At 42.1% G+C, this 13,628-nt stretch overlaps 2 protein-coding genes across 3 annotated transcripts; both read left to right on the forward strand.

The window, feature by feature from the left end:
• The first annotated feature begins 4,846 nt into the window (after positions 1–4,846).
• Positions 4,847–5,969, forward strand: LOC149275214 (myosin regulatory light chain 2, smooth muscle major isoform-like). 2 transcript variants are annotated; one of them, XM_089504863.1, is made up of 3 exons: positions 4,847–5,033; positions 5,411–5,572; positions 5,797–5,969. In XM_089504863.1, the coding sequence occupies exons 1-3, from the start codon at positions 4,850–4,852 to the stop codon at positions 5,967–5,969; spliced, it is 519 nt and encodes a 172-aa protein (XP_089360989.1). In that variant the 5' UTR covers positions 4,847–4,849. The 2 variants fall into 2 exon arrangements, with proteins under 2 accessions (XP_089360989.1, XP_089360987.1); XM_089504861.1 differs by lacking the exon at positions 5,411–5,572 and having other exon boundaries at positions 4,850–5,033.
• A 4,607-nt stretch (positions 5,970–10,576) lies between these two features.
• LOC149275215 (uncharacterized) lies at positions 10,577–13,210 on the forward strand. The gene is made up of 3 exons (XM_089504887.1): positions 10,577–10,604; positions 12,143–12,330; positions 12,683–13,210. The coding sequence occupies exons 1-3, from the start codon at positions 10,577–10,579 to the stop codon at positions 13,208–13,210; spliced, it is 744 nt and encodes a 247-aa protein (XP_089361013.1).
• The last annotated feature ends 418 nt before the right edge of the window (positions 13,211–13,628 follow it).

The following is a 13,628-nucleotide window of genomic DNA, read 5'->3' on the forward strand; positions in this document are numbered from 1 at the left end:
CGGCACACACCCATTAATGTATGTTCCTCTATACATCCCCCAGAATGCAGCTATATCTACTATAACTGCTTCTATTTACTGATGTGCATGGAGTGTTGTTGATCCATGGGTGCTTTTATTTACTACTGTTTATGTTTACAGCTATATTCTATATAGGTGCTTCTATATAGGTGCTTACTGCGCATAGATTGTGTTATAGAGACCTCATTGTGTACTGGTCTGAGATCACAAAGTTATTGATACATAAAGGGGTTTAAAAAACTACAGGAGGGGAGTTTATTTTCAAAAGAGGTCATTATCGAAAACTAGATGGCCAAGAAGCTCTAAGTAGTGGTAGATAAGTGGAGCAGCATCCCAGCACAAGTAGTAGAGGCTAATATAATGGGGGGGAAATGAGAGATGCAAGGGATAGGCATGAAGATATCCTGAATTATATACGAGACCGAGGACTGATTACGGTTTGAATCTTTACAGCGGACTAGACGGGCCGAAGGGGTCCGATCTGCCGTCAGATTCCTGATCGCTCTGTACCGCCTTATAGAGTAGTGTCCTCCATGGGTGCGTCTGATTACTTCTACACACTGCGCCCTCATACAGCTGTGCTCACCCCTGTCCCCATCTTACACACACGCACACACCACACACACACACTAACACTACACACACACACTAACACTTCACACAACCAGCAACCCCTTATAAGGCTTGTGGTCCCTGGTCTCTGGGGTGTACAGCCTTGTATAGAGGGATCCCTGTACACTGTCAGGCAGAGGGGCCGACCGCTATATAAGGCAGAATGTGGTGTGTTTGGGTTTTGATCTGTGTCTCCCACCGTTTCCTCGTCCTCCACAAATTCCTTTTCCTTCTATGGCCAAATCCCAAGCGGGAGGGAAGGCTGGAGGCTGGGGGGGAGCCGTCCCCTATTGGCTGCTCTCCTCCTCTGATTTTAGGACCCTGGGAAGGTTCACGCAGACTCTCCCTGTGTCTTGAGAGGCAAAGGAGATCTCCGAAGTCCACCTTTACTCCTGAGCAGGTAAGAGGGTCGGCGGCTTCACCCACTTCTTACGCTTTGACTGCACTCCACACGCCAGCCGCTCTCCCCTATCTATCCTGAACCTCACACGCTGGGCGATCTTTAAACTTTCTGCATGTTCTTTTTTTTTCATAAATACCTTGAATGCTTTTAAATTTTCTCAACCGTCTCACTGCTGGGGGGTTAAACAGCACAATTTAGTTAGCGTACCCCCCATACTTTAACAGATACTATCTTATTAGCTCTTGAGGAGTTGGCGATACCCTTTAGTGGTCCGCATATTAAAATTGCATAACCTTTCAAGACCTCAAAGGTCCCCCTGAAGAAGGAACCCCTGAGTTCTCACTAAATGGTATCAGACTTCCAATGGTCCTCCCATTCTGTAAAACACGGTACTCCTAGCTTCAATTCTAATCACGTTAAACATGTATTTGATGCTCCTTGGAATTACAACACAGCCTCGGACCTGCGCCATTGGAATATCATTATTATTATTATTATTATCTTGTATTTACGCAGCGTTTAATATAAATACAGACTTTACAATTATAATATTTATCTCCAGGAATTAGACCCAAAACCCACCCACATATCTCTAAACTACACTGGAATGTTAAGGACTTTGCCTTAAATGATACAAAGTTGCACTGAAGACAGCATATTATTATTATTATTATTATTATTATTAAGAATATTGTTTTATTCTGTATTATTATTATTATTATTGTTATTTTTTTATATATTATAAAAAAATATTTTTTTATTATAAGTATTGTGGCGCCTACAATTATCTATTCAGTCGTCGACAAATTGCAGCTTCAATTATTGTAGCATTCTTGTGATCGGGCAGGTGTTGGCTAGGGATCATGAGAGTTGTAGTTCAAGGGTTGGGGGTCTAATGGTTTGCCATGGATCCTTGAGAAGAGGGAATGGAGGAAGCCCTGCTAGCGTGACACCAACCATGTTATATCACAGGGAATCATCACTTTTACGCCTACGTGACCATTGGAACATGTGTGTAAAACGCGTTGGTTGGTGTAAGTTATATCTCTTGGGGTCGTTAGAGACTTGCCAGGGGAAACACAAACTTGTAAAAGTCACAGAATTTTCACATAGTACCGTTCGCGCATGAGGATGCCGTGCTGTCAGTGTTTCAATTGGTGTGTCCGGACAGTATACGGTATGCTGTTAGCAGGGTTGAAATAGAGTAGAACGTGCATTTTTTATCTTAAGTTGTTTATGGCTGTTTGTTGGAGAATGGCCTTTAGCTGGGAAGGTCTGGTTTAGGAGATTAGAATGGTCTCTCTCGCATCCCTCCCAACTGTCCTGCTTTGCAAAGTACAGTCCTGATTTTGCCAACCGATCCCGCTGTCTTGGCGAGCTCTTCTTCTGTCTTCAGGGAAGGGCTGCTTCTCCAGCAGAGTTGGCACCACAGGAGTTATAGTCACAGGGCTGTATGTTGCACGGACGTGTTACAAATGGATAGCAAACTTTGTCCCGTGTCCATAAAACATTTTATTGTATAGGTAACCCAATAGTTACCCGCTGTCCTGACTTTCATTATCAGGTGCATAATGCGCATGCGCAGTAGCGTTCTACCTCTTAGGCTCCGGCGATTACTCAACAATATAGGACTTAACTTCAGAATCACCCTTTAAAAAATATATCCCCTTTACATTTACCATGCATTATGCAGGGCCAACGCAGTCCATCTTACAGGGCCCTTCATAATGTATAGTTAATGCCGTGAGTTTCAACTCCCCTGTGGTTCACTGTTTAGTGAATAAACCCCTACAGTACACATTGAAGAGATCTGGCCCCTATCTCTTTGGAAATGTCATATTGTTCCCTAAATAGCATCGCCGAGCAGCTGTTCCCTGTGACTAATATGGAAATATTCAGAACTTTGAGCCTCGCGAGAAGCAAAACAGATCTGAATCTGGTCATTCCTATTACTGACAGGCAGCCAGATCTACTCTACTGCCACGCTTGTGAGATGACCAACACGTGTAACGTGCTGCCCCCTGCAGTATGCCGGAGGTAAAACCTTGTGGCAGGGAATCCACTATACATCCCACTTACTGCAGGGGGCAGCACTTTACATGGACTGGTCAGCAATATGAGAATCAAATGAATGCCCTGGAATAATGGCCAGCGTGGTCACCCTACTTATATTGTGCACAGATACACATTCTCACGCCTCTTTCATACTTCTCTTGCACACCCATTGCATTTCTCTTGCACGCTCATTCTTCCACTCTTCTCTGTTGCATTCATTCACCCACTTTCCAGCTGATAGAAATCCTGTGGCTGCACCAAGCTGTGCAGACAAAATAATAAGAATTCTTTCATTCATACACATTAAATCTCTTCTTTTTTATTGGCGAAACACCATTTTCTGTGTATTATATGATGAGCTGCAGTTTAGTGAGAGAACCAAGACTTCATTTACAAAATATTTCTATAGGGGGAACAGCCTTCCAGTAGAAGGGGTAGAGGTTAATAAAGCAGTTTAAACATCCAGTGGATAGACATACGGCTCAATCAAGGATGAGACCGAGGAGTCTTTACAGCAGGAATAATGGGCAGACTAGATGGGGCCGAATGGCTCTGATCCGCCGTCACATTCTATGTTCAACTATCCACTCCAGAATCTCAAGTTCCTGCTCGCTTATTATCATCTTTTATTTATATAGCACCAACAATTCCTGCAGCACTTCTTACAGTCCCTACATTCAAAGGGTCTGACAAAACTAGAACTGACAGACTAAGACAAACCGATACATTACGGGAAAAACAGCCCGAGACTTTACCAGTCTGCCTCCAGAAACTTCAGATTCCTAAACAACGTTTTTTTAACATGTTTGAGAAATCCTAAATATCTGGCGATTTGCAGCCTCCTAAAGCAGAGACGGACGCCGTTTATTATTTCAAATATTTACATCTACCTCCTGCGTGATATAGCATTTAAAGGGACTTTCAGACTTCTCTAGCAATTTAACATAGATAAGTGGAACTTCCTGTAAAACGTGATATTGATACTCTTTTATTGACAAATGTTCACATTCTGTGCCTTTCGCACCCACTTGCATCCCGTTAGACACGCTAACACGTAGGTGAGAAATGAATTTACGCGCAGTTGCGTCCATTTAGGTTATATGTAACGTCATTGCGGATTCCTGGGAATTTTATCCTCTTTCGATCAGAATTGCGACATTTATACTGAAATTAACCCATTTTATTGGCTTGTAGAATTCTAATTGCATTCCTGGATTGTAATTTCTGATTATGCTGATCAACGACCATTAAGTGGTAATTAGAAACAGATCCCCAACGCTGAAGCATGACCTGGCCAAAGTACTAATTGCGAGCAATCAACAGGAACATTGCCTTGGTTTCCATGGTGATAGCTTCCCTTTATCACTTTGCCACACAATTGATCTGGATATATGTAGCCCTTTCTTTAGTCTTCTGAGGAGCTATTTGCATGTGTAGGAGAACTCAGCTGAGATAACACTGAATCTCTTGGCTTGCTTGTTAATGATCTATTTTGAAGAGTTTCATACAAGTGGACATCAGATGTCCGAAAAAGGCCAAGACTTAGTATTTTACTCGGACAGTGATGGGTTCATGGTGAATCCACCATTATAAAAGTGTAGGATGGTTCAAGCATTATCATATGGAACCTTAGCTGGTCTAATACTTCTTTAATACTTACTATTTTCAATCAAGTTGTTGTTGTAGAATCATTGTGTAATAAGCTTCTCCTCTTTCCAAACCGTCTGCTCTTCTACAGATCCCCCAACAACCGCCACCATGTCCAGCAAGAAGACCAAGGCAAAGACCACCAAAAAACGTCCTCAGAGGGCGACATCCAATGTGTTCGCCATGTTTGACCAGTCTCAGATTCAGGAGTTTAAAGAGGCCTTCAACATGATTGACCAAAACAGGGATGGATTCATCGACAAGGAGGATCTGCATGATATGCTGGCTTCTATGGGTAAGAACTGACCTACACTGACTAGAAAACATAGGGTTTATCAAAGAAAGCAGGAGACTTGGGATAATTGGGAACTCACAGACATGACTATGCATTACTAAGGGTCAATCCACGCAAGGTTCTCTTGGAAGAAGGGCTTAGCTCAGCCAACATAAGGCATAGTGCAGTTAGAAAGATCACCACCAAGAACCCTCATCAATCATACTCTACATTATACAGGGCCAACCAACTCGTCTCGCAGGAAAGTTTATTGTGTAGGTCCAGTTCTAAGGAAGGCTTTTCAAACACTGAACCTTTAGAATGCATAAGGATATCTTCTACAAAACAAGGCACATCATGTCTGACATATAAGACAAGTTTTATTCTGGGTCCTCCAGGTAAGAACCCTTCTGACGAGTACTTGGAAGGGATGATGAGCGAGGCTCCCGGCCCTATTAACTTCACCATGTTCTTAACCATGTTTGGAGAGAAACTGAATGGAACGGATCCTGAGGATGTGATCAGGAACGCATTTGCCTGCTTCGACGAAGAGTGCACAGGTATGAAACATTTCATAATGTGGAACGCAAGTGGGTAATAGAATCCAGGGAAATACAGACCTCAGAATCTTGGGTTTTAGACAAACTTGGGTTCCACTGGGAATTTGCTTGCATTCACTACTTTAAACGGTTTCATTCTGGACTCCATTCCTGTCTTGCTTTCCACCTTCTTCCTCTCCTTGCCCACTCTTCCATCAAACCTGCCTGTTTTCTCGCAAATTAAGGTTTCATCAATGAAGACCACTTGAGGGAGCTTCTTACTACGATGGGAGACCGATTCACAGACGAAGAGGTGGACGAGATGTACAGAGAGGCCCCCATCGACAAGAAGGGCAACTTCAATTACGTGGAATTCACCCGCATCCTGAAACACGGAGCCAAGGATAAGGACGACTAGAATGTTTATGGGGAATGTGAAGGATGGTGGAGTCTTACGGCGGCAAAACGTGGAAGTAATTGTGATGGGAACAGTAGCACGTTCCTTCCGTGTTTTGCATCTGAAGGCTAAAGGCTTGTTAGCAAAGAAAATCCCACCAAAACAGTAGGGGCCATATTTAAAACACTCAAAATGATGAGGTTATGGTATGTTAGAGGGAAGTGTCCAATCACAATCCAACACAAGGGTCTTCTGATACAATTTTAACAAGCAAAATCATAGCCAAGAAGATGTTTGAAGAGGTCCATACTGGCTAATCACATATATATATATATATATATATATATATTTACCCCACACACAAGGTCTCAATAACTTTACTTGGGGTGGGGGGCTGTAGTGTTGGTGCCTACAGCTAGGTATAGAAGTCCAGCCTCGGCGATTTGCCTCTTTGTTAAAGTAATAATTCCTCTGACCTCAGCTCCTTAGATGTGAAAAGTCTTAATAATATATAAACATGAATAAATAAATACATTTACTATGGAAACGTGTGTGAAAGTAAATTAGATGCAACACATTTTTTTTGGAGTCTCTGGATTATATTTTCCACATTTAATATTTCTGTCCCCAAGACTGCATCATTTATACTTTTTCCACCCAGTGAATTGTATTTCCAACTGGAGTGGCAAATCAGGTGAGTATCGGGTGCAGATGGCCAGTGGCCCTACTGCCCCAAACAACCTCAACAGACATTAATGCTGGGGAGGAGATCATATACATTGAAGTGCATGTAAGGAATTGCGTGTATCTTTAAATTTCTCGGTAGAAGGATGGAACAGTCTCCCAGCAGAAGTGGTAGAGGCTAACACAAGACCAAAGACTGATTAAGGTTCGAGTGGGACAAATGGGACTAAATAGGACAAATGGGTCTGATCTGCCACCAGATTCCATGTTTCTATGTCCACAAAATGTACTTTTCCACTAATGGAAGTAGGTATCACTCTATGCATTGGTCCTCATAGATCCAATATTCCTACTTTTATGCGCTTATATCCCTAGTGCAGTTCTAAAACTGACCACTTGGGGGAGTTCGTTAAAAGCAACAAAGGATGGGCTAATTGTTCCGATGAGCAGAGCATTCCTTTGGTCGGTATTGTGATGTCACCACATTTACACACTTTGCACCAGAATCATTTTTTATAGCCTTTATTAGTGTTTATTGGTTTATATAGCACCATCATATTCCGCAGAGCTGTATATATTTATTTCCATAGCATGTGCACAAAAAAACATTGTTTGGACCAAATAATGATAAAAAGTGTCTAAAAAGTGATTCTAATGCAAAATTTTAAAAGTGGTCTTATCACCATAGAAACAAAAGGAAACAGGCAGCAGCGAGATTTTATAGATTGCTATGGTGATAACACAAACTTTGCACTTTTTTGATATACCTTGGTGGGATGAGGGGTAAACCAGAATGTCAGGAAGGAGGAACGGTTTCACCCTGTTAATGGAATGGGTTTATAATCAGCATGTTAATTTAATCAGCGAACCTCTTCAAGGGGGGTGAGGAATGCAAAGAGGTAGTGATTGTCTTTCCAAATCTCTGCCATCTCCATTCAAAAGGGTGGTGGCTACAGAAAAATGTGTGAATGTCCATCCTTAGTCATCCAGGTACTAAGTGGCGGGGGAGGAGAAGCTGTTTGGATCTAAACTGCTCCAAATGCTAATATTAAGCTATACATTGCATAAGGACTTATTTTGAGTATGGCCCCCCTCTGAGCCAGGTTCCAGTTTAGGACAACCTGGCAAACACTATAGATGAAGGACAACCTAACTAGTGATTTCTGTGTTCTCCGTGTGAATGAGACGTTGGTGCATATGGGACATCGGCGACCAAGCAAAGAGCCTAAGCTTAAAGAACAATGAGTGACTAGAGTGGGTGACCTGGTTCCTTTTGTTTGGGAAAATCACCCCAACCTAGCAGCACATAATTAACCTAAACACATATATATGTGCATAAACACGCAGATACTAGTGATTACAAAGTGGCCCCATCGTCGCAGTTGCCTGCCAGCCAGTGTGCCAGATGGCCAGTATGGGCATGCATTGATAGATAAAACAGACATTTGTAAGCACATTAAGGGCTATCAATAAAGGGCAAAGTTCGAAATGTGGAGTAGTCACCATGGAAACCAATATTTTCTGTTTTTCTTCCAATATTTTCCAATTTTTGCACCAGAACATGTCTTATTATGACCCTGTGATATTTGCCATGTTCTCTACTCTCAAATATCTCCTTCTTCCTGTGTAACAGTCTCCAAATCTCCTGCCCCCAGCCCCCTCTTCCTTTCCTGCCTATTTCCCCATCTACCTCACTTCCATCCAGTCCACTTTTATCTACCCTGCCCTATTCTGCCCCCCCTCACCCCAGTGGTTTATCTGTTCTCCTTCATCCTAACCAGAAACTGTTACCATTTGATCTTGAATGAAACGATTTTGGGCTATGGCTTTATTTTTGTTCCGTGATAAGCTTGGGTTTGCTACTGCGTTTAGAGGTCATCATCAGAACCGACATCGCGCCTCAGTCTGAAGGCAAACACTTATTTCAAGAGATTCCAAAACCCAGTAGAGATTCATCATGAACCCAGCAGCTGCACGTTCTGCCGATTATTATATTATTGTTTTATATAGCTCCATCATATTCTGTAGAGCTGTACAATGTACAATTAGATAAGGTTGATACCTTTTATTGGAACACCAAAAAAAAGTTATGTTACAGAAGCTTTTAGGATTTTAGGAGTCTCTTGATTCCCAGTTTTGGCTAGTTTCAGGTTTTAACTCAGTGGCATCTTATCCATGCCAACAAAACAAAAGCCTGTTTAACGTGTTTGGGGCAGATGCCAGAGAAAAAGAGGAACACCATACCGACATGCAACCAGGGCGGACCTTTGGCAGGGTCACCCCAGTCTGAGAAACTGGTTTTTACAGACAACCTGGTAACTTAGGGTAACAGTAACGTTTGAAGTACATCGGTGTCTTTTCCTGGAACCCATGTAGAAATTCACATGGGCCCCTCAACATCCTTCAGGCCTTGGTGTGCCTGGGACATCAGTGAAGAAGTGTGGTGCCTACAAGTACTCAGATTAGAGATGACCTTAAACTGGCTGAAGTAGCACCCTTGTGTCATAAAATAGGCAGAACAGAGGCTGAGGACAGCAGGTCCTGGGAGAGAACGTCACATTGGTTGCCCCTTTGGGTAATAAGGCTCTGTGGTGCAACCCTGCTCAATGGGCTGGTTATAAGGGGAATATTGGATCTCTCCAATCAGCCTACTTACACCATGTGCTGAGCCATATGATGCCATACCCCAGCGTGCCAACCCAACAGAAAAACTCTACCAGAAGTTTTTTCATGAGTCCAAAAAGAAAAGTTTGTGAAAAGTAGCAAAGAGAAGGCAAAAGGAGCAGAGATGAATGGCCAGGGGGGGGGGGGGGTATCACAAAATGTAGCCAGTGGCTACAGGAAGTTCTGTGCCTGGATGGCAGATAGGATGTTATCATCCCCAGTGTCAGATTTCACATGCACTCTGCACCAAGGGCCAGCATATAATGGGAGTGGGGGCCGGGCGAGAATGTGTTTGTCAAAGGAATTTTTGAGTCTTGATCCTCTAACTGGTGTAAACAGGTCAGCTAAGGGGGTGGAGGGGCAAATGATTACCCCTAAGAGGGGGAGGAAAATGCCTTAACTCATGTAATTCCAGAGTGTAGCAATTACAAGAAGCCCTTCTTCCCCTAAAATAATGGTAATTAAAAAAACCCAAAAAACTGTAGGATGATCTAGGCACAATTTTGGCCACAGATAACAGAATTTCAATTATATGAAAAACATATGTTTTATTGTATATCATGCATTCTAAAAGTAACTATAGTTTATGTTTTGGGGTTTCAGTCATCACAAAAATCTATCCATCAACAATGGTCAAGGTTTGCCCTGATTGCAAATCTCCATGAACTACATTTGTGCTGCATCTTCCCAAAAAATGTTCTGCGTATCCTGAATAAAATAGGAATAAAATAGGAATATAAAATATAGGAATATATTATGCATGTATGTTAAATGTATTTTATTATGGGAAACATGGTCCTTAATAATTATTGATAGAAATATATATATATATATATATATATATATATATATATATTATTACAGTTCAATGCCTGTATCAGGCATGTCATTGGCTGGTCTCATCCTGTATGTACAAAGCGATGTTCCCGACCCAGATAAGTTTGTTCCTCCCCGGTACCATACAGCACAGGGGGCTCTTCCCATTCACACCAGTCAAACCCATTTAATTAACCTTAATGACATGCAGAATGTCCCACTTTTAAGTCAATCAAGTGACAGAAACCTGAGCTCCCATCACACTCAGCCAATCAGGACCTTTTTTTCAAATCTTGCCCCTCCCATGTCACATTGGATAGGAGGGGGCTTTTATCTGTCAGACTTTGGCAGCTATTTCAAGTAATTTGGTGTTATTTTGGGGTTTTCAGTTAAAACATCCCAGACACAAATCTTCTCACCTGCAGACAGGTAATCAGGATACAGGTACCCCCTGCAAAGGTCAAATGGACCCCAAGGCTGGCCAAGTTGAAGGTATGTTATACCAATGACCATGTGGTGTGGGATGTAAGTATAAGAGATAACACATAATAAGGGAATACTAATTTACCGTTGGTGGTCTCAATAGTTTTTGCACCCCTCATTACTCCTAGCCAACCTTAAGTAAGCATTTGTAGATCACAGGTATGTATTGGTGGTATAAATAGAGAATATCTCTATATTGGTAGTCTAGACACAATTACTCTGGGAAGGGCAGGAACTTTATTGTGTATATAAAAGCCACATGTGTTTTCTGTAAAGAAATCTCAAGAAACTAAAGCAGTTATTTGGGAAAATTGTCTGATTGACTGTCCCTTTAATGTTTTTTTTTGGGGGGGGGATGCGGTCCCTTTAAACACTCTCAAAGTTTAGTTTCTGAAGTGACAGCTGGGGAGTGGGGAGAGAAGAGGGGTTCCGGGAGCTCCAGTTTGTCCCTGAAGCAAAATGTGTGTCTTGGTGGGGGTGGAGAATTTAGGGGTACACTTACTCACCCCTCTTCTCACCCCAAGAGCTGACTATCTTCATACATGGATGCTGTCAGTAAGTAGACCATGGCTTTGTATGTTGATAGAGAAATCATGGAGAGGGGGGAGTGCGTTTGGGAAGTGTGATCCGCACGTAGCCACTGCCATCCCATGTGCTCCGCTTGTGTCTTTGTTTCACAAATATGCATTTACCCGAAATCCCTTCATTCTCACTTTTCCATTCTTTCCTCCCCACAATCACACAATTGTCTAAAGCTGCAATTTTCTGCTACAATTCAGGATTTTTTTAAAAACATTTTTTACTTAAATGTGCACATTTTAACCCTTGAATGTAACTGCATTTTAATTTGAACAAAAAAATGTAAAAAAAAAAAATTTTTTTTAAAAAAATTAAACGCATATAAAATATAAGTTGAATGTAATGGATAGGGGTTATTTTTCTTGCATTTAACATGTTCTGGGAGATTGATCATGTAGCCAAATGGGCAAGGAGTGAAGATCTTGCACGTACACAGCCTTCCTCCTCCCATCAGTGTTTCTTTAACATGGGGAGGGGGGACCATTTGCTGTTGAATTAGTGGAATGGACATGTTTTAGAGGGAGAAGCCATTTATTTGCATTCCAAAAGTTAAAGGGCTGGGGGGGTTGTTCTCCTTCTTAGTGTCTAAATAGCATTATTCTGGATTAGTGATAGCTTTAGCTTTGTTGTCAGTAATTAGGTAGAGTGTTTATTATGTTGTTAGTAATATTTGTTATAATGTAACTAACTGATAGTTTTCTGAACATCATTGTTACATTGAAACAAATGTCACTGGGGATGGGGGTTATACTAGAACTGGTAACTTTTTAATTGTATTTATTACTGATATCAGATTAGAAATACGTTTTTTAAAGTATTGTTTTTTTTTAGCATTTGCAGTTTTTGCATAATGGTTTTCTGACAGCTGCATATTAGCAATTTGAATAATAGAATAGCTCGGTCTTAATTACTACATTACTGTAAACACTACTGATAGGTTCTAACATTTTACACCCCCATCTTTGTAGAATATCTCCACTTGAAGTGCCATAAAAGCTTTCCAGACAAAAATGGCAAAAGGAAACGACGTGGAAACCTCCCTAAAAAGTCTGTGAACATCCTGCGGGACTGGCTGTCTAACCATCGTCTAAGCGCCTACCCAACCGAGGAGGAGAAACGGCATCTGGCCAAGGAGACCAATCTCACCATGCTACAGGTGAGAACGTTCAGCTCTTTGTGTATTATGCATGTCCACCTTAAAAGGGGCAATAATGCCAATTCTTTGACGTGCCTGTTCCTTAACCCACCACCTCTTGGACCCACCACCTTCGAGTTTCTTAGTGTTTTTAGTTGGTAAGTCCTTCTACTCAAAAAGAGTGCCCCCTAGTGCCTGTGCACTTGCATGCATAATTCAGTGTTTGGCCACTAAAAGCAATGATGCTCAATTATCCCTCCCGTTTCAAGACGCATTAAACTTGATGTAAGTAAGCCTTCACTCTTTTTACATGTTCTGGAGGATGGCAGTGCATGTTAAATAACCAGTTTCTGTCTCTTTCTGTCTTTTGTAGATCTGTAACTGGTTCATTAATGCCCGCCGACGGATCTTACCCGAAATGCTCATGACTCAAGGGATAAACCCCAACTTGCTTGGCTTTGGCCGTAAAGGAACTAAGAAGAGGAGCCCACCACCATCTCCACCGTCTAGAGTTCTGGTTACAGGTTCTCTGCCCACCACAATAATTTCGGCCGTCCCTCTGGTGTATTCCATGTCTCAGCCTTTTCCCGCGTTAGCCACGCTCAGTTCTGATCTGCTGTTGCAGCGCGTCATACCGACCATCAAGGCGGAGGAGGGTGGTCAGTCGGTGCTGCTATCTCAACATGTCAGAAGCTCTACAAGCGAGGTTCAAATCGCGCAACCCAAGCCTCTTTCCCACCAAATCCTCTTTAATCCAGAAGAAAAAGTTAGTAAATTGCATATCTTGGCTCACGTGGCCTCCCAGTGTATGGAAGAGATGAAATCAGAGGAGGCTAAAAGGGAGGCTGCCAGCTCTGCGCTCAGCTCTCTTTACAACACAGAGTCCTCTCCTTCCAAATAACCCAACTTTTAGGTGTCTCCTATTCCTAACTCTCACTGAGTTACGTGGACAATTTGTGGACCTCCTTCTTTGGTTATGGAGCATTTAGATCAGATGCTACGATGAAAGATGACCTAAATGTGGCCTCCACCCAGCGTTCTTGAAAACTGTGATCTAAAGACGGTAATATTAGGCTGGACGGAGCGTGAGGTTTTAAAGGAGGCACATACCAGTCAAAAATATCCAGTATTTGTTTACATGAAAGACATTTACCTGCCCTTTGCCCGCATTGCTTGGCATGAGTAGAAGAAATAACCCAAATGGCATTTGTGACATGAAGCACCTTGGGACACTATTGGTGGGTTTGCTCAATTTTTGACTATTTCGGGGGGGAAATAGAGTTCTCTGGAAGGACGCAGACCCGCCCTTTGCACTTTAT

This window comes from Sceloporus occidentalis, unplaced genomic scaffold (genome assembly GCF_023333645.1).
Source record: "Sceloporus occidentalis isolate IW3139 unplaced genomic scaffold, rSceOcc1.0.p SCAF_293, whole genome shotgun sequence".
NCBI lineage: Eukaryota > Metazoa > Chordata > Lepidosauria > Squamata > Phrynosomatidae > Sceloporus > Sceloporus occidentalis.

Bases quoted from the DNA above. Each gene is read 5' to 3' on its own strand.
- LOC149275214 (XM_089504863.1), top strand. From the start codon at position 4,850: ATGTCCAGCAAGAAGACCAAGGCAAAGACCACCAAAAAACGTCCTCAG. The intron at 5,034-5,410 runs GTAAGAACTGAC...TGGGTCCTCCAG, and splicing joins TGATATGCTGGCTTCTATGG to GTAAGAACCCTTCTGACGAG. The intron at 5,573-5,796 runs GTATGAAACATT...TCGCAAATTAAG, and splicing joins CTTCGACGAAGAGTGCACAG to GTTTCATCAATGAAGACCAC.
- LOC149275215 (XM_089504887.1), top strand. From the start codon at position 10,577: ATGGACCCCAAGGCTGGCCAAGTTGAAG. The intron at 10,605-12,142 runs GTATGTTATACC...CCATCTTTGTAG, and splicing joins CAAGGCTGGCCAAGTTGAAG to AATATCTCCACTTGAAGTGC. The intron at 12,331-12,682 runs GTGAGAACGTTC...TGTCTTTTGTAG, and splicing joins CCAATCTCACCATGCTACAG to ATCTGTAACTGGTTCATTAA.